The following is a 25,954-nucleotide window of genomic DNA, read 5'->3' as shown; positions in this document are numbered from 1 at the left end:
GAGAAGTTGATGAATGAAGAAAATGAGAGAGAAGGAAGAGTTGAAGAGGCAAGAGTGAAGGACCAGGAAGTGGAAATGATTACTAAGGGGGAAGTCAGAAAGGCACTACAAAGGATGAAAAATGGAAAGGCAGTTGGTCCTGATGACATACCGGTAGAGGTATGGAAGCAATTTGGAGAGATGGCTGTGGAGTTTTTGACCAACTTATTCAACAGAATACTAGCGGGCGAAAAGATGCCTGAAGAATGGAGGAAAAGTGTTCTAGTTCCCATTTTTAAGAACAAAGGGGATGTTCAGAGCTGTGGGAACTATAGAGGAATAAAGTTGATGAGCCACACAATGAAGTTATGGGAAAGAGTAGTGGAGGCTAGACTCAGGACAGAAGTAAGTATCTGCGAGCAACAGTATGGTTTCATGCCTAGAAAGAGTACCACAGATGCATTATTTGCCTTGAGGATGCTCGTGGAAAAGTACAGAGAAGGTCAGAAGGAGCTACATTGTGTCTTTGTGGATCTAGAGAAAGCCTATGACAGAGTACCAAGAGAGGAACTGTGGTACTGCATGTGTAAGTCTGGTGTGGCAGAGAAGTATGTTAAAATAGTACAGGACATGTATGATGGTAGCAGAACAATGGTGAGGTGTGCCTTAGGTGTGACAGAGGAATTTAAGGTGGAGGTGGGACTGCATCAGGGATCAGCTCTGAGCCCCTTCCTGTTTGCAGTGGTAATGGATAGGCTGACAGATGAGGTTAGACTGGAATCCCCTTGGACCATGATGTTCGCAGATGATATTGTCATATGCAGTGAAACCAGGGAGCATGCAGAGGAACAATTGGAAAGATGGAGACATGCACTGGAAAGGAGAGGAATGAAGATTAGCCGAAGTAAAACAGAATATATGTGCGTGAATGAGAAAAGTAGAGGGGGAAAAGTGAGGAAAAGTTTACAAAACAGTGGTGAGGCCGGCCATGATGTACGGATTAGAGACGGTGGCACTGAAGAAACAACAGGAAGCTGAACTGGAGGTGGCAGAAATGAAGATGTTGAGGTTCTCGCTCGGAGTGACCAGGTTGGATAGGATTAGAAATGAGCTCATTCGAGGGACGGCCAAAGCTGGATGTTTTGGAGACAAGATTCGAGAGAGCAGACTTTGATGGTTTGGACATGTTCAGAGGCGAGAGAGTGAGTATATTGGTAGAAGGATGCTGAGGATGGCGCTCCCAGGCAAAAGAGCGAGAGGAAGACCAAAGAGAAGGTTTATGGATGTGGTGAGGGAAGACATGAGGGCAGTTGGGGTTAGAGAGGAAGATGCAGGAGATAGGCTAAGATGGCAAAAGATGACACGCTGTGGCGACCCCTAACGGGACAAGCCGAAAGGAAAAGAAGAAGAATCGGTGATCGGCCCCATAAATACTGATCGTGTAAAGCCTGTTTAGCATTCATTATCTCTATCATGTTGTAATGTTGATTTGACCTCAACTTATGTCACAGGCTTTCCCATGGGCTCACCACCTGTGAGAGGCCATTGGTCTTTGGGTGCAGTGTGACCTCGGTGGCGGCCGAAGGCACGGAGCTTGGCGATCCAATCCTCAGGTTCAGAAGCTGTCTTTAGGGACATGGAATATCACCTCTTTGGCAGGGAAGAATCCCGAAATGGTGTGTAAGGTCGAGAGGTTCCGACTAGATACGGTCGGGGTCACCTCCACACACTGCTTGGGCTTTGGTACCAGGACTCTTGAGGGGGCTTGAACTCTCTTCTTTTCTGGACTTGCCCACGTTGGGAGGCGCTGGATATACTTATTGCCCCCCCCAGCTCGTCACTTGTACATCGGGGTTCACCCCAGTAGACGAGAAGGTAGCCTTCCTCCGCCTTTGGGTAGGTTGATGTGTCCTGACTATTCCTTATGCCTATGCACTGAAAAACAACTTAGAGTACCCAACCTTTTTGGAGTTCTTAGAGGGGGTGCTGGAAAGTGCTCCCGCTTGGTACTCCATTGGTCTGCTGGAGGACTTCAAACTCACATGGGCAATGACACTGAGCCCCCCCCAATACCCCCATCAAACCAGGGCGGTGTTCTCTTTCTGGATTTCTTTGCTCATCCCAGCTTGTCTTATCATGAACACAATGTTCAAGCATAAGGTGTCTTCATGTGCACTTGGCACCAGGACACCCTAGGTTGCAGTTCAATGATCGGTTTTGTGGTTGTCATTGGACTCATTTCTTGGACACTCGGGTGAAGAGAGGGCCAGAACTGTCAACTGTACACCAAGTGATGGTAAGTTGGCTCGGTGGTGGGGGAAGATGCAGACCGAAATGTGTTGAGAGAGTATGCATGGAACGGCTGGCAGATTCCCGTCAGTCACCTCTGACAGAACTCTACCCAAATAAGATTGCTAGATGGGATTGTACATTGGTTGGGAATTGTAGCTTGAAGCTTGTGGTTCCGATTTCCTGACAGACTCTAAAAATGTCCTTTTACCCTAACTCTGCAGCGAGCTTGGGCCCGCCGCACGCCGCGAATACACCCGCGCTTTTGCTGTGGAACCATAGAGTTAAGTCAGGTGTTTGACAGCAGCTGCAGCGGGTGGGGACATGTCTGTGCCACTTTCTCGTGCACACTGGTTCTGCTTGGCAGCACCTGCATCTCGTCTCGCCCTGATCACTTGTTGCCAGATCGTTGTATTTGCATGTGTTCACGAGTCTCAGATAGCCTAACTGCCTCGTCCCCGTGTCATAGCGTAAGTCAGCCATATCAAGTCAAGTTACATTTTCATGTTTTGCTATGTCAGATTTTTGTTTGACATTGTTATATGTTTTTGGGACCAAGTCTTTTGCCTTGAGATTTTTGTACTGTCCCCCGATGGATTGCCTTCCAGATTACAACCTCTGCCTGGCAATAAAGCTTCCGAAAATCCACGGTTATGTCTCGGCTACCTGTATCTGGGTCCTACTATTGGGCTTGTTCGTTACAAAATCAAGTTTATCATCTCTGAAAATATACCGTAATTTCCGGCCCACAAGCCGCGCCTTTTTTTCCACACGCTTTCAACCTTGCGGTATATGCGGTGATGCGGCACTCGTGTTAGGGTCTAGCGTTAGAGTTTAACATGGCAAGAGTTTAACGCTAGCGCCACGCTAATGCTAGCGTCACGTTAACTCTAGCGCCATGCTAATGCCAATCTCTTTCTGAGTACCGCGGCTTATAACCAGGTGCGGTCTATAGACTGGGAATTACAGTATAAAGAAAAAATTTAACTTTATCGTCAAAGGACCCATGATCAGTGTAAATCACAAGATTCACAACACTGATTTGAACTGTGACAGTATATTAAGTTGACTTAATTAATCACTAAAGTTTTTCATTTGACTTGAATTCAACATGAAAGAATAAAATACAAGACTGTTTTTCGATCACTTTATTTACAGATTTTAAGAGTCACATGTTCTGTATTCAATAATACACACTGCCAAGTTGAGAGATTGAGGGTATAACAGATTTCTGGTTACATACATGTTGGATGTTGAGTTTACAATTGGACAATGTAAAAAAAAAAAAACATTTTGTTAAAAAAAAAAAAAACTACCTGAGTTCTGAAATCAAGGAAGTCAGAACCACGTCATATTTTTGGGGGACCTAATCATTTCATGTGGGTTTTAGATGTCTTTTGGGTGAATATGAATCTTTTGCTGTTTCGTAATTATGTCACCAATTGGCTGATGTGTATGTATATGTTTCCCCCTGTTATCTGCCACTCAGGGGTTTTACACTTGTTTATATCTTCTGTCCTTTAGTTTTGACTACCATAGCTATGCAGATCACAGTTATATGCAGCAGTGTCTCCAGATGACTATAATTCAACTGAGGTGTTGTGCCACTGTCTAAAGCAGATAACTGGAAGAGTCAAAATTTCCCTCAACTAAACCACAACAAAACAGAGTTTTTTGGGCAATAAAGAAAAAAGGATTGCAGTTTTGTAACTGCTTGGACTCACTATCTTTAAAGGAACACTTTTTCCAAACTTATAGGAATGGGAGCACACATTAAAAGTTAGTAGTTGAGGGTTCAGTGTTTCTTTTAATGCCAGATTTATTCACAGATTCCACCAAGAAACATCTCTAAATTATATTAAAAGTATTATCGAAACTCCTCTCTCACTCAGACATTCCATTGTGCCTGGCTGGAAAACTGACACTAAATCAGTGTTTCCAACTTCTGCAGTGCTTCCTGTTCTGACCCCCCCCCATTGCTTGTGGATATGTTTCACCGAACAGAGAACGTCCATTATGTGGCATTTTGTGGCCGATTTATGTGGAAAAATAATTACAAACAAAACAAAAATAGTATGATGTACAATTTCCAAACCTGTGTGATTGAGCCAAAATGCACACAGCTAGCACCTGGCGTGTTCGAGAGGGGTCGTGGCACTAACGACAAACAATAACACTCCCATAATATGGATCGCTTAGTTTTGTTGCTTTTCTGAGAAGTTGGTTTCGATGTAGAGATTATACAGTAAGCGTGGCCAGACTAACAACACCCCCCACCCCCCACCCCCCAATTGTACTTTTCAAGCAGCCAGCCTCTCGCGAACCACCGGCAGCCAGAGTGTGGGGGTTGCACAAGCGGATCGCTATAAATATTAACCGGGAAATGTTGTGCTCAGAGCCAACAAAGCGAGTATAAAAGCAAATCGATGCTCTGTGCTAATACTACTCCCGCCATCGAGAAAACAAAACAAAAATAAGGTACAATGTTCCAGTGTTTGAGCCAGAACACACACAGGCGGAAGTTGACGTGTTGGGAGGGGGCGTGGTGGTGACGACAATAACAGTCCCATTGTATGGAGCGTGGAGATTTGATGCTTTTCTGAGGATTTGGTTGGTTGTAGAGAATATACAGCAGGCGTGGCCAGACCCCCCCCCCCCCCACTCAAGTGTTACTTTTCAAGCACCCAGCTTCTCGTGTTCGACCGGCAGCGGGGATGGCGGGAGGGAGGGTGCAGGGGGGTTTGCATGCGCGCATCGCCGTAAATAGTAACCGGGAAGTGTTGTGTGCTTACACGTACATATCCATCCATTTTCTCAGCCGCACGATGGTCGCAGGAATGCTGGAACCTATCCCAGCTGTCAACAGGCTGGAGGCAGACACTGGGAGAACATGCAAACTCCACACACAGACGGTCTGGGATTGAACAGCTGCGCCACCGTGCCGCCTCATAAAGTATGTTGTTGCTTATACAGTACCAGCACGAGAGGCTAAAACTAAGCGGCTAATATCCAGTATTGATTAGATGTGTGCAAATTTCCCTGGCTGGTGAACGAACTTCAACTGTGACACCCACAGCTTTATCATGTCAGGTTAACCCCACGGGAGGTTAAAGAAGCAGAAATCTGGGTGTGTTTTCACAGTTTTGTTGCACAACACATCAGCTTCATGGCTTAGCAAGAACGAACGCTCTGTGTAATGCTAAGCCCTGGCGATTTCAGGGGCGGGGTCAAGGATGGTTCTTGGCTGTGAAAGCTGGCACATATCCACATTTTTGCTTATGTTATTTTCATTTTATTTCCAATTAATGTCCAAAATATATGTAATAATAATATTATTTCACATTAGAGGGTTTATGGTGCATATGAATTTTGGGGAGAGTCTTCCTTTGAAGAAGCAAAGACCAAGTCCAAAACCTTGGCGATCTGATAGACTCTGACCTGACCTTCAACAGTCATATCAAATAGATTACTAAAACTGCCTTTTACCATCTGAAGAACATATTGAGATTTTAAGCTTGATTGTGTGGGCAGACCAGAGAAACTCATCAATGCTTGTGCTGGGCCACCTCAAGAGCCTCACAGGTTCCCAGCTGGACCCAGTGCAGTTGGCCTATCGAGCTAACAACTCTGCGGATGATGCGGTCAACTTGGGTCCGCATTTCATCCTTGAACATCTTGATAGTGAGGGAACCTATGCGAGGATTCTGTTTGTGGACTTCAGCTCTGCGTTTAACACCGTCATCCCTGAACTCCTCTACTCCAAACTTCTCCATCTCAGTGGCCCACCTGCCATCTCCCAATGGCTCTTCAACTTCTTGACTGGCAGGACACAGCAGGTGAAGCTGGGGGACACCACCTCATCTACACACACGATCAGCACCGTGGCACCCGAAGGTTGTGTCCTCACCCCTCTGCTTTTCTCGCTCAACACAAACGACTGCATCTCGAATCACCCGACTGTCAAACTCCTTAAATTCGCAGATGACACCATAGTCATCGGCCTCATCAAAGACTGTGATGAGTCCGCGTATAGACAGGAAGTGGCGAGACTGAAGCTTTGGTGTGGTCAATACAACCTGGTGTTGAACATTCGAAAGACTGTCGAGATGATTGTGGACTTCAGGAAGCATCCTTGACCACATCTGCCCCTGATGCTGTCCAATTGTCTTCTGTCAACCGTTGAGACCTTCAAGTTCTTGGGATTTAAAGTGTCACAGGACCTGAAGTGGGAGACGAACATCAACTTTATCCTCAATAAAGCTCATCACAGGATGTAGTTCCCGCGGCTTCTGAGGAAGCACGGCCTGCTGAGACAGTTCTAGACAGCTGTCATCCAGTAAGTTCAGTCTACCGACATCACAGTCTGGTTTGGGGCTCCCACAAAAAAGGACAACCTCCGACTGCACTGCACATTCAAAACCGCTGAACAGATTGTCTGCACCACTCTCTCAAAGACTTGCACGCCACTTGAACTAGGTCCAAAGTGGGTAGGATCCTTTCGGACTCTCCACATCCCTGCCACCAGTTCTTCCAGCTCCTTCCTTTGGTAAGCGCTACCGATCAATGCAAGTCAAAACGAGCAGTTATTCCAACAAGTTTTTTCCCTTTGGCAATTAAGTAATTAAATTTTTGATCAGCGAACATACTATTATCTGCCTTATGTCGTTGATGGGACACACCCTCATATCCTGCTGGTCTGATCAGTATTAGTAATATATTCCATAAACAAAGCATGATTTGTCGCTTTAACCATAGAGAACCCATGGGGTCACATATGACCCAGTGTAATTAAGGGCCACCTGTATAAACAAAATGCTCTTTTTACCCTGGGACCAACACCCCTGTCTGCCAATCCAGAGGCACTCTCCCCGATGTCCATGCAACGTTGTAGAGGCGTGTCAACCCGGACAGCCCAACAACATCTGCCTTTCGAAACTCCAGGCGAATCTCATCCACACCCGGGGCCCTGCCACCAAGGAGCTTTTTAACCACCTTGGTGACCTCAGTTCCAGAGATAGAAGACCCCCCGCCTCAGAGCACCCAGACTCTGCTTCCTCATGGGAAGGCGTGTTGGTGGAATTGATTTCTTCGAAGTATTCTCCCCACCGACTCACAACATCCTGAGTTGAGGTCAGGAGAGCCCCATTCCCTCTATACACAGTGTTGACAGTGCACTGGGGGGGAAGCCCCTACTGAGACGCCGGACGGTGGACCAGAATTTCCTAGAAGCCGTCCTGAGATCATTCTCCATGGGCTCACTGAACTCCTCTCACACCCGGGTTTTTCCCTCGGTGACCACCTTTAAGCTGCATCGGGAGTCCCACAGGTTAAAAATGCATGATACCTTCCTCAGCTTGACTTTATCCCTCGCTGTTGGTGTCCACCAACATGTTCGTGGGTTGCCACCACGACAGGCACCGACCACCTTACGGCCACAGCTCCGGTCGGCCACCTCAGCAATAGAGGCGTGGAACATCGTCCACTCGGAGTCAATGTCCCCCGTTCTTTCGGAGGTGGGAGTTGAAATTCCTTCTGACAGGGGAATCTGACAGCCGTTCCCAGCAGACCCTCACAATACGTTTGGGTCTGCCACGTTGGACCAGCATCTTCCCCCACCATCGGATCTAACTCACCACCAGGTGGTGATCACTTGACAGCCCCCTTCTTCCCCCAAGTGTCCAAGACATGCGGTCGCAGGTCTAATCACAAACTCGATCATCGAACTGCGACCTAGGGTGTCCTGGTGCCAGTCGGTACCCCCCTGCCGGAGACAAATTCTTTGTATTGTTCCACAAAAGGCCATTAAAGCTGATTCAGATTTTTTTTTTTTTTTTTTTTTTTTTTAAATCTCAAGTAAACTTGACAATTGTAATGGTCTTCTGACTGGGCTCCCCATTAAAGCCACAAGCTGCAGCTTCTGCAGCGCAGGTTGTGACCAGAACAAAGCAGTCAAAGCATAGAACTCCAATTCTAAAGTCTTTACACAAGCTTTCAGTCAGTTTTTGAATAGATCTTAAAGTTCTGCTACTGATCTATAAATCACTAAATGGTTTTAGTCCTGAATATATGAAAGAAATACTAATGAAATACACACCTACTCCGACTCTGAGATCAACTGACTAGGGTCAAACAGTGCAGAGTCCAAAGCAAACGGTGAATCAGCATTTAGCTATTATGATGCACATAAATAGAATAAGTTCCCAACTCAGGTGGTTGGCCCCAAGTGTGAATGTTTTTAAATCCAGGTAAACTTTTTTTTCTGACGCGTTTTCGAGTACATCCAGTCCTTAGTGATATTTCTTGGACAAAAAGCTGTTTTAATTGTACTTATTTTCAAATGTTTTTATTTTTGTATTTGAATGCTTTTAATCATGTAAAGCACATTGAGTTTCTTTGTGTATAAATTTAAATAAAGTTGCTTTCCTTTTTTTGCTGCAAGCTTAAGATCTCACAAAGGATCCCTCCTCCCTTGAGGACTGTGCAATTATTTTTATTAATTTTAGGGTTCTAGCAGTGACCTGCAAATTTCCCTATGTGTAGAAATTATTCATTTTGAGGGCACTAAACATGCATGAAAATTCACAAAATTTGGCACACTCGTTGGGCCCAGTGGGGAAAAAAGTGATATTTTCAGGTTTTAGGGCATATTTAAAAAAAAAAAAAAAAAAAAAAACCTCTACAATGGCACCTGGAATATTGACAAAAGTACATCAAAGGCGAGGTCTGCAATTGTATGAGCTATTGTATGAGCATTTGGTATGCAAATAGAGGGGACCCAAATGCAGCAAGCCCTTGCAATCTGTAGGCTGGTCCCAAGCCCGGAAAAATGCAGAGGGTTGAGTCAGGAAGGGCATCCGGCAGAAAATGTCTAAACAAATATGAGCATTCATCTCAGGCAGGGATCGGGAACCTATGGCTCGCGAGCCATACCTGGCTCTTTTGTTTGTTGCATATGGCTCGCGGAGCCCTCATAATGACATACTGTACATGTTTTCTGTCGTGCAGTGAAGGTTTGTCCAAGTGGGGTTGCCGTAGTTAGGTGTGGGAGGCAACGCAAATGAAGTAGAGACAGTTTGGCCTAGCGGGGCTGCCGTAGTTTTTGCGTGGTAGTATATGTCCAGAGGTGCAGAAGGGTCTAATGCTGATCGCGTGGGAACAACTAATTATGGAAACGCTTTGACAGAGGTCGCTTAAAGAAAAAATATGAGTACCGAAGTTTTCAAGAAGAACGGACCGCCTTTGTGGAGAGGTAGGGTTCTGCTGTGTGTTTAAATTCACAGATGGGGAGTATGCCAAAGCATTCGTACTCGACGTTGCCAATAAACATTTTGCCAACTTCGCATCAAGGCAAGATAATAAAACGAATAAAATACATGCGTTCTTGGCAAGAACTGTTCACTATCATACCGGCATGATGGCAAATCAAATTGAATTACGATCACGATGAACGGATGGAAGTTCAACGCCTGCGTGAAGCTTAATCTAACAATGTATGAACTCCAAACCCATCAGCGAAACCGTGCAGCACGAGCTGTCGCATTAACGGTAAGAAGTACTTTTGTCATCATTTGTGAGCAACAGTGTAACAATGTTATTTAAAATAATAGATAGATTTATTGTCCTCTAAAAGTGTTAGTCTTACAGAAATGCGCAAATACACCTGCACTTAGTTTTTAAAACGCTGCATGGGTCTTTTGAAATTACATTTTAAAATATTTGGCCTTCATGGCTCTCTCAGTCGAAAAGGTTCCCGACCCCTGATCAAAGGAATCCCACACTGGATCGGTTGTGGCCTGGTTAACAATGCCCGCCCCCTACACCGTTAACCTGCAGGCCCTCAGAGAAAATTCAGCTACTGTGGTTCAAAGACAAAGAAGAGGAAACCGGATTCGTTGGCATTAGAAAAATAAAAATGCACAGAACCTACAACTGATTGTAAGGACTTTGAATGTTTGAACTATGACAGGAAATGCTCAGGAGTTGGTTGACGTGATTCGGCGAAAGAGAGCAGGTGGAAAGGGAGTAAACCGGGAAGTTTAGGAGCAGGGTTTAAATTATTTTACTAGGGAGTAGATGGGAAGAGAAATGCAGTCGGGGTTATTTTAAAGGAAGAGCTGCCTAATAATGTCTTGAAAGTGAAGAGTGTCAGATCGAGTCATGAGGCTGAAATTTGAAATTGAGGGTGATATGTATGATGTGATTCAAGGCTATGCCCCACAGGGAGGATGTAACCTATCGTTAAAAGAGAAATTCTGGAAGGAACTAGATGTAGTTTTGAGCATCCCAGATAGAGAGTTGTGATTGGTGCAGATTAAGAAAACAAAGATAGAGCAGAGAGTTGTGGTTGAAGCTCAGAAAGGAAGAATGTTGGGCAGCCTTTTGGAAAGAGGTGAGACAGGCTCTCGATGGACAGGAGGAGCTCCAGAAAGACTGAACAACTACACCCAAAGGTGATCAGAGAAACAGGCACTCAAAATAAGTGGTGTGTCTTCTATTAGGAAAATTGGGAAGGAGACTTGGTGGTGGAATCCCAAAATACAGGAAGTCATACAAGGAAAGAGGTTGGCGAAGAAGTGGGACACTGATAGGACTGAAGAGAGGCAAAAGCAATACATCGAGATGCGACGAAGGGCAAAGGTAGAGTTGGCGAAGGCTAAACAAGAGGCATATGACGACATGTACACCAGGGTGGACACGAAAGAAGGAATAGGATCTCTATAGGTTGGCCAGAGGGATAGTGTCAGGTTCACCAATCAGACATTCATTAAACAGGACAAAAAAGGAAGCAAAGACACCAGTTCAGGTCTTGCGATGAGAGAGAGGAACTGTCTCGTACAATTCACCACTGCACTCTCTGATTATCCTCTCCTCAACACCTCTATTTATTTACTTTTAAGACGCCCCTTATTTAAATGGATATTACAAAAAGGAGACAGCAAGCAAAACAGCTGGAAACAAGGTTGTTCATGTGCGTGTGCATGTGTTGAAGATTCCTGAATACATGTGTGGTCATCATCTCTTTAACAGGCTGCAGTTCTAATAGTTCTGATTTAGATGTCTTTGTTCTTGCTATCTCCTGCTAGGAGGCTGCCATGTTATCTAGAGCAGAGCAAAGCATTTCTTTATTGGAAGCAGATGTATGATAATTCTGATCACAATTATTTCTACAGATAGAGATGGGAGGGGTGTGCAGCAGGTAAGGGTGATGAAGGATAGAGATGGAAATGTTGACTGGTGCCAGTAGTGAAAAGAAATACTTTGAGAAGTTGATGAATGAAGAAATGATAGAGAAGGAAGATGAGAAGAGGCAAGTGTGAAGGACCAGCAAGTGGCAATAATTAAGGGGGAAGTTAGAAATGAACTAAAGACTGAAAAATGGAAAGGCATTTGGTCTTGATGACCTACCTGTGGAGGTATGGAAGCAATTTGTTGAGGCGGCTGTGGAGTTTTTGACCAATTTATTCACCAGAATACTAGCGGGCGAGAAGATGCCTGAAGAATGGAGGAAAAGTGTGGTACTTCCCATTTTTAAGAACAAAGTTGATTTGCATAGCTCTGAGAACTATCGAGGAATAATTATGATGAGCCACACAATGAAGTCATGGGAGAGAAGTGGAGGCGAGACTCAGGACAGAAGTAAGTACTGGCGAGCAACAGTATGGTTTCATGCCTAGAAGGAGTACCACAGATGCATTATTTGCCTTGGGGAATGTGGGGAAAGTGGGAATAGTACAGAGAAGGTCAGAAGGAGCTCCATTCTGTCTTTGTGGATCTAGAGAAAGCCTATAACAGAGTACCAAGAGAGGGAATGTGGTCCTGCATGAGTCAGTCTGGTGTAGCAGAGAAAATTGTTAGAATATTACCGAACATATATGAGGGCAGCAGATCAGTGGTGAGGTGTGCCGTAGTTGTGACAGAATAATTAAAGTGGAGGTGGGAATGCATCAGGGATCATCTCTGAGCCCCTTCCTGTTTGCTGTGGTAATGGATAAGATGACAGATGAGGTTAGACTGGAATCCCCTTGGATTATGATGTTTGTAGATAGTCTTCTTTTCCTTTCGGCTTGTCCTGTTAGGAGTCGCCACAGTGTGTCATCTTTTTCCAGATAAGCCGATCTCCTGCATCGTCCTCTCTTACACCAACTGCTCTCATGTCTTCCCTCACAACGTCACTCAGCATTCTCTTTGGCCTTCCTTTTGTTCTTTTCCCTGGCAGCTCCATCCTCAGCTTCCTTTTATTAATATACTCTCTCTCTTGCCTCTGGACATGTCCAAACCATCGAAGTCTGATCTTCGAACCTTGTTGCCAAAGCATGCAACTTTTGCTATTTCTATCCAACCTGCTCACTCTTAGAGAGAACTTCAACATCTCAATTCCTGCCATCTCCAGATCGGGTACCTGTTGTCTCTTCAGTGCCACCGTCTCCGTCTCTAATACTTAGATCATGGCTGGCCTCACCAGTGTTTTATAAACTTTGACCTTCATCCTAGCAGAGACTCTTCTGTCACATACCACACCAGACATCTTCCACCAGCTGTTCCAACCTGCTTGGACCAGTTTCTCCACTTCCTTACCACACTCACCATTGCAGTCCCACCTCCATCTTAAACCTCCACCATGATGTTCACAGATGATATTGTGATCAGCAATGTCGGAATCAGGTGGAGGAACAATTAGAAAGATGGAGGCATGCATTGGAAAGGAGAGAAATGAAAATTTGCTGTATTAAAACAATTTATGTGCGTGAATGAGAGGGGTGGAGGGGGAAGAATCCAACTCCAGGGAGAAGAGATAGCGAGGGTGGATGACTTCATATACTTGGGGTCAACAATTCAGAGCAATGGTGAGTGTGGTAAGGAAGTGAAGAAACTGGTCCAAGCAGGTTGGAACAGCTGGGTGGAAGGTGTCTGGTGTGATATTTGACAGAAGAGTCTCTGCTAGGACAGGGTTCGCAAACGGGCCTAAAAGTCCCTAAAAACCCCTAAATTTTCTAAAGTGCATTTAGGGGTTCATAAAAGTCCTTAAAATCCGCAAAAACTGGCCAAGCCCCTAAAAAGGCCTTAAATAAAAAAAAAAAAATCAAAGGGAGGACCTCTACCGCTAAAATTCTCCCTAAAAAATAAAACCATCTTTTATTTTTAAAAAAATAGCAATCCGTCTGGCATCCAAATCAGCCGGAAATTGTCAACGGAAGTCACCGTGTTGACAACTAGTCGCCATCTTGTCGATATTCCATTGTTTGTTTCCGTGAGTAGGCATTTCACTTCGTCTTCGTTACGACTTAGCGTAGTTCTTTCATTGATCCAACTTGTATCACGGGGAAGTGCATTTTTCAAGAAGCTTGGGTTGAAAGTAAGGAGTTTGGGAGCTGGGTTTGTCGAGATCCAAAAGATCGGCACATGTTTTACTGCCATCTGTGCAAGCAGAGTTACCAGATTGAAAAGATGGGCGTCAAAGCGCTGGAGTCGCACCGGAAAAATAGGAGACACGCTGATTTGGCGAAGACTCTCATCTTCCGTTGGTATGAATCGGTTTCTAAAATATCAAGATAGTGAAGCATCAACTTCAGGCAGTGGTACTAGCAGTGCATGCACACTAGGGATCGCAAAAAAAACGCTTAGTTTCATAACCGGTTTTAACCGAACAGCTGTAGCAAAAAACTGGTACCATAATGGTGTTTACATAATTCACCCGCGGGACCTCGAGTTGGGGTGCGAGTTCCGCACGGGCTGTTTTTGTTGTTGCTCTTCCGGAGTGATGAGTTCACAGAGATAGGAATAGAAATGACCTCATTAGAGGGACCGCCAAAGTTGAATCTTTTGGAGACAAGGTTAGCGAGAGCAGACTTGGATTGTTTGGACATGTTCAGAGGCAAGGGAGTTAGTATATTGGTAGAATGGGGCTGAAGATGGAACTGCCAGGCAAAAGAGCGAGCGGAAGACCAAAGAGAAGATTGATGTAGTTTGTGAGGGAAGCAATGAGGGCAGTTGGTGTTAGAGAGTAAGATACAGGAGATAGGCTTAGATGTAAACAGATGATATGCTGTGGCGATCCCTCATGGGACAAGCCGAAAGGAAATGAAGAATAAGATAGCAGGGACCCAGATGCACAAAAACTCAAGCGCACATAATATCGTTGCTCCAACAAGAAGTTCCACACACATCAACTGGCCTAAAGAGAAATGGAGGAAGATTTTGTGGACTGATGAGAGTAAAACTGTTCTTTTTAGGTCCAAGGGGTGCACAGCGCTAGTAAGACAACCACCAGACTCTGAATTCATGCCACAGTACACAGTGAAGACAGTGAAGTATGGTAGTGCAAGCATCATGATATGGGCATATTTCTCTTACTATGGTGTCCTGCAGGGGTCGTGAACCTTTTCGACTGAGAGAGCCATCTTCTTTACATTCCTGCTTGTCCCGTTGGGGGTTGTCGCAGTGTCATCTTAGATGCTCATATTTGTTTGGCACAGTTTTACGCCAGATACCCTTCCTGATGCAACCCCTCTGCATTTATTCGGGGAGATAAGCTAACAGCACCTGGTATTCCCATGCGGTCATGCTAAGTACAAATACTGGTTACATATTTTAAACATTCATATAAACATACATGCCCCCCTACCTTGTGTTTTTTTTCACCTTTTCGCGGGTGGTTCTGGCCCCAATTTACCGCCCAAAGCAAGGGATGACTGTACTTTGGTGAGCCAAACAATGATTTCCCCAAGCTCCTCCCACCCCGTAAGATTGCCATAAATGCCAAATATCTTAAAATGTAATTTCAAAAGAGCCATACAGTATTTTCAAAACTAAATCCAGATGTATTTGCGCATTTATGTAAGACCAACATTTTTAGAGTTTAATACGTCTGAATTCTTTTAAATAACATTGTTATGCTGTTGCTAACCAATGATGACAAAAGTAGTTCTTACCATTAATGCGACTTCTGGTGCTGTTTATAGTTTTTGTACGTCGTTCGATCAAGCTTCATGCCGGTATTGAGACTTCCATCCGTTAATCGTGAATGTATTTCAGTTTTATTTGCTATCAGAATGGTATGATGGTCAACAGTTCTTGTCGACAAAAGCATGTCTTTTATTCGTTTGATGATTTTGACTTTATGTGAAGTTGTCAAAATGTTATTGCAACATCAAGTACGAATGCTTTGGCATCCTCACCATCTGTGAATGAATTTCCATTTTTCACAATGGACCTTTCTTACTGGCGATCTTCAGCTCTGCCCCCTTAGCTACAGTTGCCATGCCCCACAATCTTCCAAAATGACGAATGAACATAATGGGTTTGAACTGGGTCAGGTTGTGCAGAGGTTGGCCTGTTCATGTAGTGTTTCCATATTCTTAACGGGCAAATAAAATCAAGTCAGACTGTCATGTGGATGCGCGTGTATTTACTAAAACCACGCTAGAAAGGTTACAATGTGTCTTATGTCATGAAGCTGTTCCATTTGGTAAGATTTTTCCCCTTGGATTATTTTGCCACTTTGTGACATTTTAAAAAGTCAGAAAATGAATAAAAAGCTGAAAACAACATTGACTTCTAATTTTTGATCAAGTCATTTAATCGTCATGTCCCGACTTGAAAGTCGTTGTTGTCCATCATTATGCCTTCGATGATTTCTTAATGCTTCATGGTTTCTCCCCCCCCCAGGAACTTGAGGAGATTCGCAGATCTGGAATGAAAAATTTCAGAAACATTCAAGTTGATGACTCTAACCTATTGTCATGGCAAGGCCTTATTGTCCCTGTAAGCAGCTTTTTTTTTTTTTTTTATCTAACTGCACTGACAGCTTTGGGATCTCACTTTAATTTTACTTATGTTCTCCATTTCTATCTAGGACAACCCTCCCTATGACAAAGGCGCATTCAGGATTGAAATCATTTTCCCCACCGAGTACCCTTTCAAGCCTCCCAAGATTACATTCAAAACAAAGATTTATCACCCGAACATTGACGAGAAGGGGCAGGTGTGTTTGCCTGTTATCAGTGCAGAGAACTGGAAGCCAGCCACCAAAACTGACCAAGGTGGGTGTCAAATCTTCCAAACTAAACTCTCAATGAGCAGCATAAATCCCACAACGAACAAAAGATTATCCACAATCAAAGCTGCTTTAAAAGAATTATATACATCAGCTCTCATAACATTTGAGAAATATGGAGTTTTAAACTAGTAGTTGGGTGAATAATAATACAAAGCTAAAAGCTTTAGGCTGTCTGTAGTTAACGACAGGATTTGTATGTAAATCGTTAGAAATCAAAGTGGTGTTATATGACATTTGTTTAACCCTTCCAGAGCTGCAATGAAGTTTTGATAATCCTTCTATTTGCTGGTTAGGAAGAGCCTCTGGTATATTATTGTTCTCCTTTAACCCGACTTTTGTATGAGGTACTCTCTAATATTTGGAGTGCTATTAGGAGTGTTGGGTTTTGAAAACTGATTGGAACTGGGACTAACGATTTAGAATTATTCTAATTTAAAATAAAAATCGGTTCACAGTTTTGCTGTCTACAATCCCCTGATCTCAAAGAAGAAATTGGTGAAAACCACAGGAGCAGTAGCAAAAACCAACAAATAACATACAATGACAGTGGCAGCGAGCAAAAATTTCATTGTAAAAATAAATGAGTAGTCGCCTCAATGCAACATGTGGATTTTAATAAGTAGAATTAATGCTGATCTGATAGATTTAGTCATTATTGGCGGATAACTAGCATTTTATGGTGATCGGCTCATCAGCTTTCATGTCATTCACCGATTTGTTCCATGTCATTATGGATTGGCTCTGCACGAGACAAACTCCGTGTCAATCGGGTATGAATACAAATTATAGTTTATTTTTAGCCTTATCACATTTTCTCTGGCACAGTACTGTAATGACAGGATGGCCAATAAATTTTTTTGAATCTTGGTGGTGAAAAAAAAAAAACGGCATCTCTCTGGGATTATTTTGTTACTGTGTTTGCACTCTGTGCACTACCAAAGTAAGTTGTGGGGAACATAAAAATGCTTCAACCCAAAAATTTTATTGTGCACCTAAAGAATGTACATTAGAAGGAATATGCTCCGTTCAAGCAAATCACTCTGGCGGCGCAAAAAAAGGAAAAGCAAATGGGCGCAAACCCTTGTCCATGACAGTGAGAAAGTTAAAGTGCGCATGTAATAAAGAGCACTTGTTAAAGTAGGTTGCTTACAGTAACTTCGCACTCATTATTACTGTCATGCTAATTTGACCTAATCTTATGTCAGTGGTGATGTTTTAATTTTTATCTAAAATGCTAAATAGAGATTACATTTGAAGAGACTCAAGTATCCATGCACCCGTGCTATGACAATTGTGCAAAGGGAGCGGTTTAAAGTCACGAAACATGCGATAATCTATCATAATCTGGAGATGACACAACCTTGGGGTGCCCCAGTGCTGATAGGTTGCATGAGGTGTTGTCCCCCATTCTCACCTGTTCATGGATGATGATGTTAAATGCAGAGCTGAAGTCCATGAACAGGATCCTCACGTAGGTTCCCTCGCTGTCGAGATTTGCAACGATGAAGTCCAGACCCATTTTGACGGCATCATCCCCAGACCTTTTTGCTCGATAGGTAAACTGCAGCACGGCCAACTAGGGACCTATGATGCTCTTGAGGTGGTGCAGCACAAGTCGTTCAAAGGACTTCATGACCACAGATGTCACGGCAACAGGGCTGTAGTCATTAAAACCTGAGACTTCTGCTTTTTTTGGGGGACTGGGATGAAGGTGGAGTGTTTGAAGCAGGTTGATACTTCACACAGTTCTAGAAACCTGTTGAAGATCTTAGTGAAGACAGGAGGAAGTTGGTCGGTGTACACTTTGAGGCAGGATGGGGACACATGGTCTGGGCACTTTGTTAATCTTGTGTTTGAAGATCTGGATGTCAAACGGTGGAGTGGACAGTGGTGCGGCTTAGTGGGTGCGTGGCGTGAAAGGGTCCTTTTCAAATCTACAGTCAAAGCTATTGAGGTTGTCCGCTAGCCCACACATGTTTTCTACTGGGAAGGACTGTCGCTTGTAATGGACCTTTCCGACTGGTGATCTCAAGCTTGATGATGATGATTGATGCTCTCAAACCATTTTAAGGTTAATATTATATTGCCCGCTATATTTAAAATACAGAATTAGCTTTTGTGCACTGTATTGTCTGTTCTTTCATCCTGGTAAGGCTTTGCCAAAGTGGAATTTTAAAATTACACACCATCTCATCCTGCACTTTCTACTTTTGCTTCAGACCAGACCTTTCCCACTCTTGGATGATGATGATGATGCTCTCAAACCGTTTTAAACTTAATGTTATATTGCCTCCTATATTTAAAATACAGAATTAGCTTTTTGTGCACTGTATTGTCTGAGCTTTTATCCTGGATCGGCTGTGCCAAGAATTTTAAAATCACATCATCTTGTCCTGCACTTTCTACGTTTGCTTGAGACCAGACGTTTCCCACTCGAAAAAGAGAAAATCTCGTCTAGTTTTAACCACTTACTTACTTACCACATAATCTCACAGTCATTGCATCTTAAAACAACAGCATTTGTTTTTTAACTTTCTCTATTAATTTTGAAAGTAAACATAAGCAGCATTTTTAGCTCGTCTTTGCTCTACGTGTTGCTAAGTAAAGCAGGTACCATAGTGGTGTTTACATAATTCACCCGCAGGACCTCGAGTTGGGGTGCGGGGTTCCGCACGGACTGTTTTGTTATTGCTTTTACGGAGTGACGAGTTCACAGAGTTCCCCCCGTTATGCGAGTAGTGTTTTGATGTCTGCCAAAAAAACAAGTTTATTCCCGTACTTTGGAGCGTTTCCTCGATGCCATGTTTGATGTTTCTTTGATTTAACTGAATGTTCTTTGAATCCAACTTTACTTGAAAAAAGTGGAAATGATGTTGAAAAAATAGCGCAATGTCGAGTACCGGAACCGGAAGAAATGATTGGAAATTTTAACCGTTTTCGCACGTTCAATTACGGTTTCGGTTTTAAAAAAACAAAAACCTGTCATAACCGGTTATTTGTAACCGGTTGCAATCCCTAATGCGCACCTACAGTTGTCCAGCCAGAAGTCAGGCTTTATGACCGTAGTTCAATACACGAAGACGGACGCGTTAAAGGCAGAGATCGTATGGACTTTAAAAGTGATCTGCAGCCATTACAGTTACAAATCTTGTGAAAATAATTTGAAAGTGTTTGCAGTCATGTTCCCAGACAGTGACATTGCTAAAAACTACCACTGTGGGGAAAGGAAGACTTCGTACCTGGCTCCATTTGGCATCGCTGCCCACTTTTCATCTCTACTGCCTCAAAGCCAAAAAAGCCAGAATAGAGACTGACATATCAACGCTTATTGAGAAGGCTGACAGGCTGTGTGAGGAGGCAGAAGAAAAGAGGAATCTGAGGTTTATCATCAAGGCCAAATCACTCAGAGGCAGAGCAAAGAACAAGAGAGCCACTTTGGCACCTCTGCAGCAACAAATAGAGGAGGCACTGGGAAGGCTCAAGGAGCGAGAGGAGGGGTTCTAAAACAGACATCAGTAGAAGACATTTGTGTATATAGTTGCAATTGTAGTTAGAATCAGTTTTTCTGTATACTGTTATGTGAAGATGTAGACAATGGTCATATCAATGAGAACTACCACAAGGGGCGACAGGTGATCACTGTCACAGGTACTGAGGTACTGGAACATTTGATGAACCAAGAACGGTTGGGTGAGTCTTTTTTCCTTACTCTTGATTTCCCACGATGGCCCTAAATTTTTCGTGTCGGCCCTAAATTCTTTCCGTGTCGGCCCTAAATTTTTCGTGTCAGCCCCTAAGAATGCCCCTAAAATGCCTTTAATATTTTTGCGTCAGACTGAGGATGAACCCTGGACTAGAAAACGAGCTTTTTGTGAAAATGAGCATTTTAAGTATAAATTTGACACCAATATTTTTCGTTTTTGTGACAACTCAAATGTCTAAACAACTTAACCACAACAAAAAAACAATGACATAAAAATATTTTTTACAAATACAACACCATAAACCATTTACAATTTTCACATTTGGAACTGAAGCCTGCATGGGAACTGAACTATGTGCTTTGAAAGTGTATCTGTGTGCATGTGTATGTCTACAATAAATTACCGATATGGTATGCGATAAAACAGGCTCCTTTGTGCAACACAGAGACTCAGCACTTTATTTGTGGCCTCCACTTTTTGTTTTTCTTTAGTTTCGTATCAAGCTGACTTGGTGGGAGACTTGTAGGTGACCTATGTTTCTTTCGCATGGTGCAAATGCTGCTGAGAGCCACCCCGTCAACTCTTGGTAGTTTGCTTCATCTGTAATTTATAGAAATACATGATCGCCACAAAATATTATTTTATAGTTTTACAATGTGGGGCCTCCCCTGTCACATACACATCTTTTCAACTTATATGGTTATTCGATTGTTATGACGTAGCACTTGCTTCCTCGTTTGTCGAACATTTTCGTTCTCTGCTCCCATCGGTAGAACAAGATGCTATTCAAACATCAGCGGAATCCAGATCGAGTTCCGACTCATTTGTATCATTCTCGTCATCCTAACCCTAAACCACACGGCTGGGGAAAAATTGCCAACCAGCTTGGTGAATAAAGGTCCACTGTTGGAGCAATCATTTGAAAATGGAAGAAGCTAGACATGACAGTCAATCTCAATCGGAGTGGAGCCCCATGCAGGAATTCACTTCGTGGGGTCTCAATGGACCTTTCCGATCTGTCAATCACTCGTACAATAATAGCCAATCAGATAACCACATTGTTTTAACCCGTCTTGACACGCCCCTTGGATTTGGAGTTGGATTTCAGTATCAGTGCTTTATACATTACAGGAGAACAACTTTCACTTTTTAGTGTATCACCCAGCTGTCAAACTCCTGAAGTTCGCAGATGAATCCACACTCATCCGCCTCAAAGAGGGCAATGAATCTGCGTATCGACAGGAAGTGAGGAAATTGGAGCATTGGTATGGCCAATACAACCTGGGTTTGAACTGCAGGAGGGATTTTGGCCTACTCCTCCACACAGATCTTCTCGAGATTGGACAGGTTTCTGGGCTGTCGCTGAGAAACACTGAGTTTCAGCTCCCTCCAAAGATTTTCTATTGGGTTTAGGTCTGGAGACTGGCTAGGCCATGCCAGAACCTTGAAATGCTTCTTACAGAGGTACTCCTGGCTGTGTGCTTCGGGTCATTGTCATGTTCAAGGACCCAGCCACGACCCATTTTCAATGCTCTGACTGACAGAAAGAGGTTTGTTCCCAGTACATGGCCAACGGTCATCCTCTCCTTAATACAGTGCATTCATCCTGTCCCATGTGCAGAAAAACACCCCCAAAGCATGATGCTACCACCCCCATGCTTCACAATAGGGATGGTGTTCTTGGGATGGAACTCATCATACGTCTTCCTTTAAACACGGTTAGTGGAATTATGACCAAAAAGTTCCATATTAGTCTCATCTGACCACAAAACTTTCTCCAATGACTCCTCTGTATCATCCAAATGGTCATTGGCAAAGTTAAGACGGGCCTTAACGTGCTGGTTTAAGGAGGAGAACCTTCTGTGCCATGCATGATATCGTTCATGATTTTGGTCACAGCTCTTTTCAGGTCATTTTCCAACTCCTGTCGTGTAGTCCTGGGCTAATTCCTCACCTTTCCAAGGATCATTGAGACCCCACGAAGCGATACCTTGTATGGGGCTCCACTCTGATTGAGATTGACCGTCATGTTTAGCTTTTTCCATTTTCTAATGATTACTCCAACAGTGGACCTTTTTTCACCAAGCTGCTTGGCAATTTCTCTTATCGCCCTTTCCAGCTGTGTGGAGTTGTACAATTTTGTCTCTGGTGTCTTTGGACAGCTCTTTGGTCTTGGCCATGTTACAAGTTTGAGTTTTACTGATTGTGTGGGGTGGACAGGTGTCTTTTTGCAGCTAACAACCTCACACAGGTGTATCTGATTCAGGATAATACATGGAGTGGAGATGGACTTTTAAAGGCAGACTAACAGGTCTTTGAGGGTCAGAATTCTAGCTGATAGGTGTTCAAATACTTATTTGCAGCTGTATCACAGAAATAAATCGTTAAAAAATCATACAATGTGATTTCTGTTTTTTTCTTTTTAGATTATCTCTCTCACAGTGGACATGCACCTACGATGAAAATTTCAGACCCCTCCATGATTTCTAATTGAGAGAACTTGCAATATAGCAGGGTGTTGAAATACTTATTTTCTTCACTATATATATATATATATATATATATATATTATATATATATATATATATTTGGTAATTTCTGTATGACAACAAACATTTTTGACTTTCTTTTGCTGCAAAAATGCAACATTTCTGTCAATGAAGTTATGTGTCATAGCCTGCGATGCGTGGTTCTTTGAGCAGGCGTAGAGGGTGCCATGGATCGCAAAGGGAAAACGATAGCTGAGGAGGACAGCCGATTCAACAGTCACTTGCTTTCACTGGAAACGCGGAAGGTTTGCCAATGTCTGCTTTGAAATGAGAAGTTGTCCTGTCGTAAAAAGAATGATGTGAAAAGATATTTCCAGGGAAGGCATGATACATCTGCAGCAGAGTTGGGAGTGAAAAAGTCACTTGGCAGATAGCCCAGCTTGCCTAAGGCCAAAAATGGAGCGAAATTGAAATTCCTTGCAACACCCCAGAAACTTGTCTGAAACATGGAATGCTCTTCTTGACAGTTATAAAAACATGAAGAAATATGCATTTGTATTATTAGCCATTTTGGATCGGGCAAGCTGATATTCAAAAATGAACTACATTAAAATCCAAATACTGTACCGCAATTTCCTTACAGACAAGAGCTTGCAGTCATGTGTCAAGATTAAAATTTAAAGTGAGTGGATTGTCTTCACTTCTTACGCAAATTACCTAGACGAAAATATTTGTTCAATTGTACCATAAAATGTTTTTCCTTTGTGATGTTTTTACCAATAAAAGTAAGTAAGTTTATTAATTAAAGTCCGCGAACTTTGACCTAGTTTACCTTACCGGGAATACAACTCATTTCATATGGCTGACCTCTGACGTCACTACAGGTAAACATCCTGTGGCGCAACTAGCATTAGCCTGGAGCCTTTCATATTCACGCTGAAGAAAAACCCATTTGTTTTGAGAATTCCTCAGTGATTGTAAGATAAAACCAATCCGTAAAAATGGTGAACATGTGTGTGGTTCGGTTTTGTAGCAATTCAAATTATTCTGGTCACAGTTTGCATTGTTTTCCCAAAGACCCAAGCCTCAAAAGACAATGGGTAAGGTTTGTGCAAACAAACAGGGCTCATTTTTCCAAACCCGGTCAGCACTCTCTCATATGCAGTGAACATTTCACCCTTTTGCTGGTAGCCTCATGTCTGAGATGGGTTTTAAATGTAGAAAAAAAAAAAGTTAAAACCTGGATCAGTACCTACCATCCAGCCAGTTCCAACGCCTGAACAGATCACTGTTGCTAAAGGCACAAAGCGTGAACTTGGACCGGCCGCCGAACCTGGACACGCTTCGACAACCTCAGCCACCTCGGCTCTTCACAGAAAGTAGCAAAACTGGAAGAGCTATTTATGAAAGACAAGTTGCGGAGGTATGTTTTTGTTGTCCTGTGAAAACTGAACAATGTTAACATGGTTTAAATGATAGAAGTACATGTCGTTTTCAGTGAAAGATATTTTATTAGCGCAAATAGCTTGACCATTCGCAACTTGGAAAAACAGAATAATATTCTGTACTAATGACGGCGCAGTGAAGCAGGTGGAAAGCGTTGCCCTCACAGTTCTGAGGTTCAATCCCAGCCCTCTCTTTGTCGGGTTTGCATGTTCTCTCTTTGCCTGCGTGGGTTTTCTCCGGGCACTCCGGTTTCTTCCCACGTCCTAAAAACATATAACATTAATGGTAGACTCTAAATTGTCCCAAGATGCGGTTGTGAGTGTGGCTGTTTGTTTCTGTTCCCTGCAATTGTCTGGGAACCATTTCAGAGTGTACCCTGCCTCTAGCCCAATGAGAGCTAGGATAGGCTCCAGCACTCCCGTGACTCTCGTGCGAATAAGCAGGTAAGAAAATGGATACAAACCTTTTATTTTTTTATTCATTTATTTTGTTGCTGGTGTTTTTTATTTTAATAAAATACTACACAGCATTAAAACGAGCAGTCTTACATACGAGTCACTCACACGAGACCTGTTTGCAACTTATCAAAAATATGTGCACCATGAAATATACCTGTTTTATCCAAACATTTTTATAAACTTTAAACCTCATTTTTCTATATCAATTACAGATGTTGCAGGAAGCATCCTCTGCACAAGAGGTTGACATCAAACCAGCAGATACTGAATCTCCATTTTTGGTACATTACAGAAGTTGCCAGATTGAAAAAGAGGCGGTTCATGATAAAGGAATGTAATGTTATGTAACATTCATACTAAGTATAAGCATACTGTTCAATAAAAATGCTATGATTCTAGTTCTGTGGTGTATGTTTACTTCATAAACAAACATATACATCAACATTTACAAAACAAATCAGGATGTAAACCATTTAAATCCTGTGAACCCTTGGCCCTCTGGATTAGGAAAGGTGTCACGGATCTTTGACACACAGCAGGATGGAAGTGGCTCGCGGTTATTTCTGCCAACAATGCCCCAACACCATCTCATAAGCTGTCTATAAGCAGTGTGTCGCATTAACCTGAAAATGGAAAAATATACTCATATGACAAATTTCCAGAATGGAACTTTGGTCAACAAGCATTGTTTGAAAAAATTTTGCTTTCAGTAGGAACAATAATCCATCCAACCATTTTCCAGGAGTGCTCGATCCTATCCCAGCTATCTTCAGGCAGGAGGTGGGGTACACCATGAATTGGTTGCCAGCCAATCACAGGGCACACAGAAAGACAACAGTCTCACTCACAATCACACCTAGGGGCAATTTAGAGTGTCCAAATAATGTTGCATGTTTTTGGGGATGTGTGAGGAAACTGGAGTGCCCGGAGAAAACCCATGCAGGCATTGGGAGAACATGCAAACTCCACAAAGGCGGGACCAGAATCGAACCCTCGACCTCAGAACTGTGAGGCCAACACCTTACAGGTGAACCACCGTGCCGCCAGGGACAATAATAATACAAATAAGTATTCACTTTGAAAAATCTAATTGTAAATGGTGCGGCATGGAGGCGCAGCATAAAGCACTGGAATCACAAGTATGAGGACCCGGGTTCAATCCCGGCCCCACCTATGTGGATTTTGCATGTTCTCCCTGTGCCTGTGTGCATCTTCTCCGGGATCTCCAGTTTCCTACCACATCCCAAAAACACTCAACATTAATTTGACACAAAATTGGCCCTAGCGGTGATTTTGAGTGCGACTCTTGTCTGTCTTCATTTGCCCTACGATTAGCTGGGAACAATTTCCTTCTGCCCGATGACAGCTGGGATATGCTCCAGCACTCCATTAGCCCTTGTGAAAATGGATGTAAATGGGAAAAAGCTGGGCTGATTAGCAGAATTTTTTTTTTTTTGTTTTGTTTTAAATAGCCCTTACTCGTCCAATCCAGTTCAAACCGATACTGTTGCTTGAATTGTAAGTAGGCAACAA

General features: G+C 43.1%; 1 protein-coding gene across 7 annotated transcripts in view; it reads left to right on the top strand.

Annotated features, from left to right (window-relative positions):
- Window positions 1–25,954, top strand: part of ube2l3b (ubiquitin-conjugating enzyme E2L 3b) — a 50,714-nt gene that overhangs the window by 13,465 nt on the left and 11,295 nt on the right. For 3 of the 7 annotated variants that reach the window (XM_061816997.1, XM_061816995.1, XM_061816994.1), the window contains exons 2-4: window positions 5,087–5,221; window positions 15,934–16,029; window positions 16,121–16,307. In XM_061816997.1, the coding sequence (XP_061672981.1) occupies window positions 5,087–5,221; window positions 15,934–16,029; window positions 16,121–16,307 (418 nt within the window). Of the gene's footprint in view, window positions 1–5,086; window positions 5,222–15,933; window positions 16,030–16,120; window positions 16,308–22,454; window positions 22,577–23,817; window positions 24,289–25,954 lie in introns of those variants that run through there. The other 4 variants (XM_061817000.1, XM_061817001.1, XM_061816998.1 and 1 more) reach the window with 3 other exon arrangements.

The sequence above is a fragment of the Syngnathoides biaculeatus genome, chromosome 4 (assembly GCF_019802595.1).
Source record: "Syngnathoides biaculeatus isolate LvHL_M chromosome 4, ASM1980259v1, whole genome shotgun sequence".
Taxonomy (NCBI): domain Eukaryota; kingdom Metazoa; phylum Chordata; class Actinopteri; order Syngnathiformes; family Syngnathidae; genus Syngnathoides; species Syngnathoides biaculeatus.
Note: the sequence above shows the minus strand (reverse complement) of the source record. Positions and strands in the feature narration are given on the sequence as shown.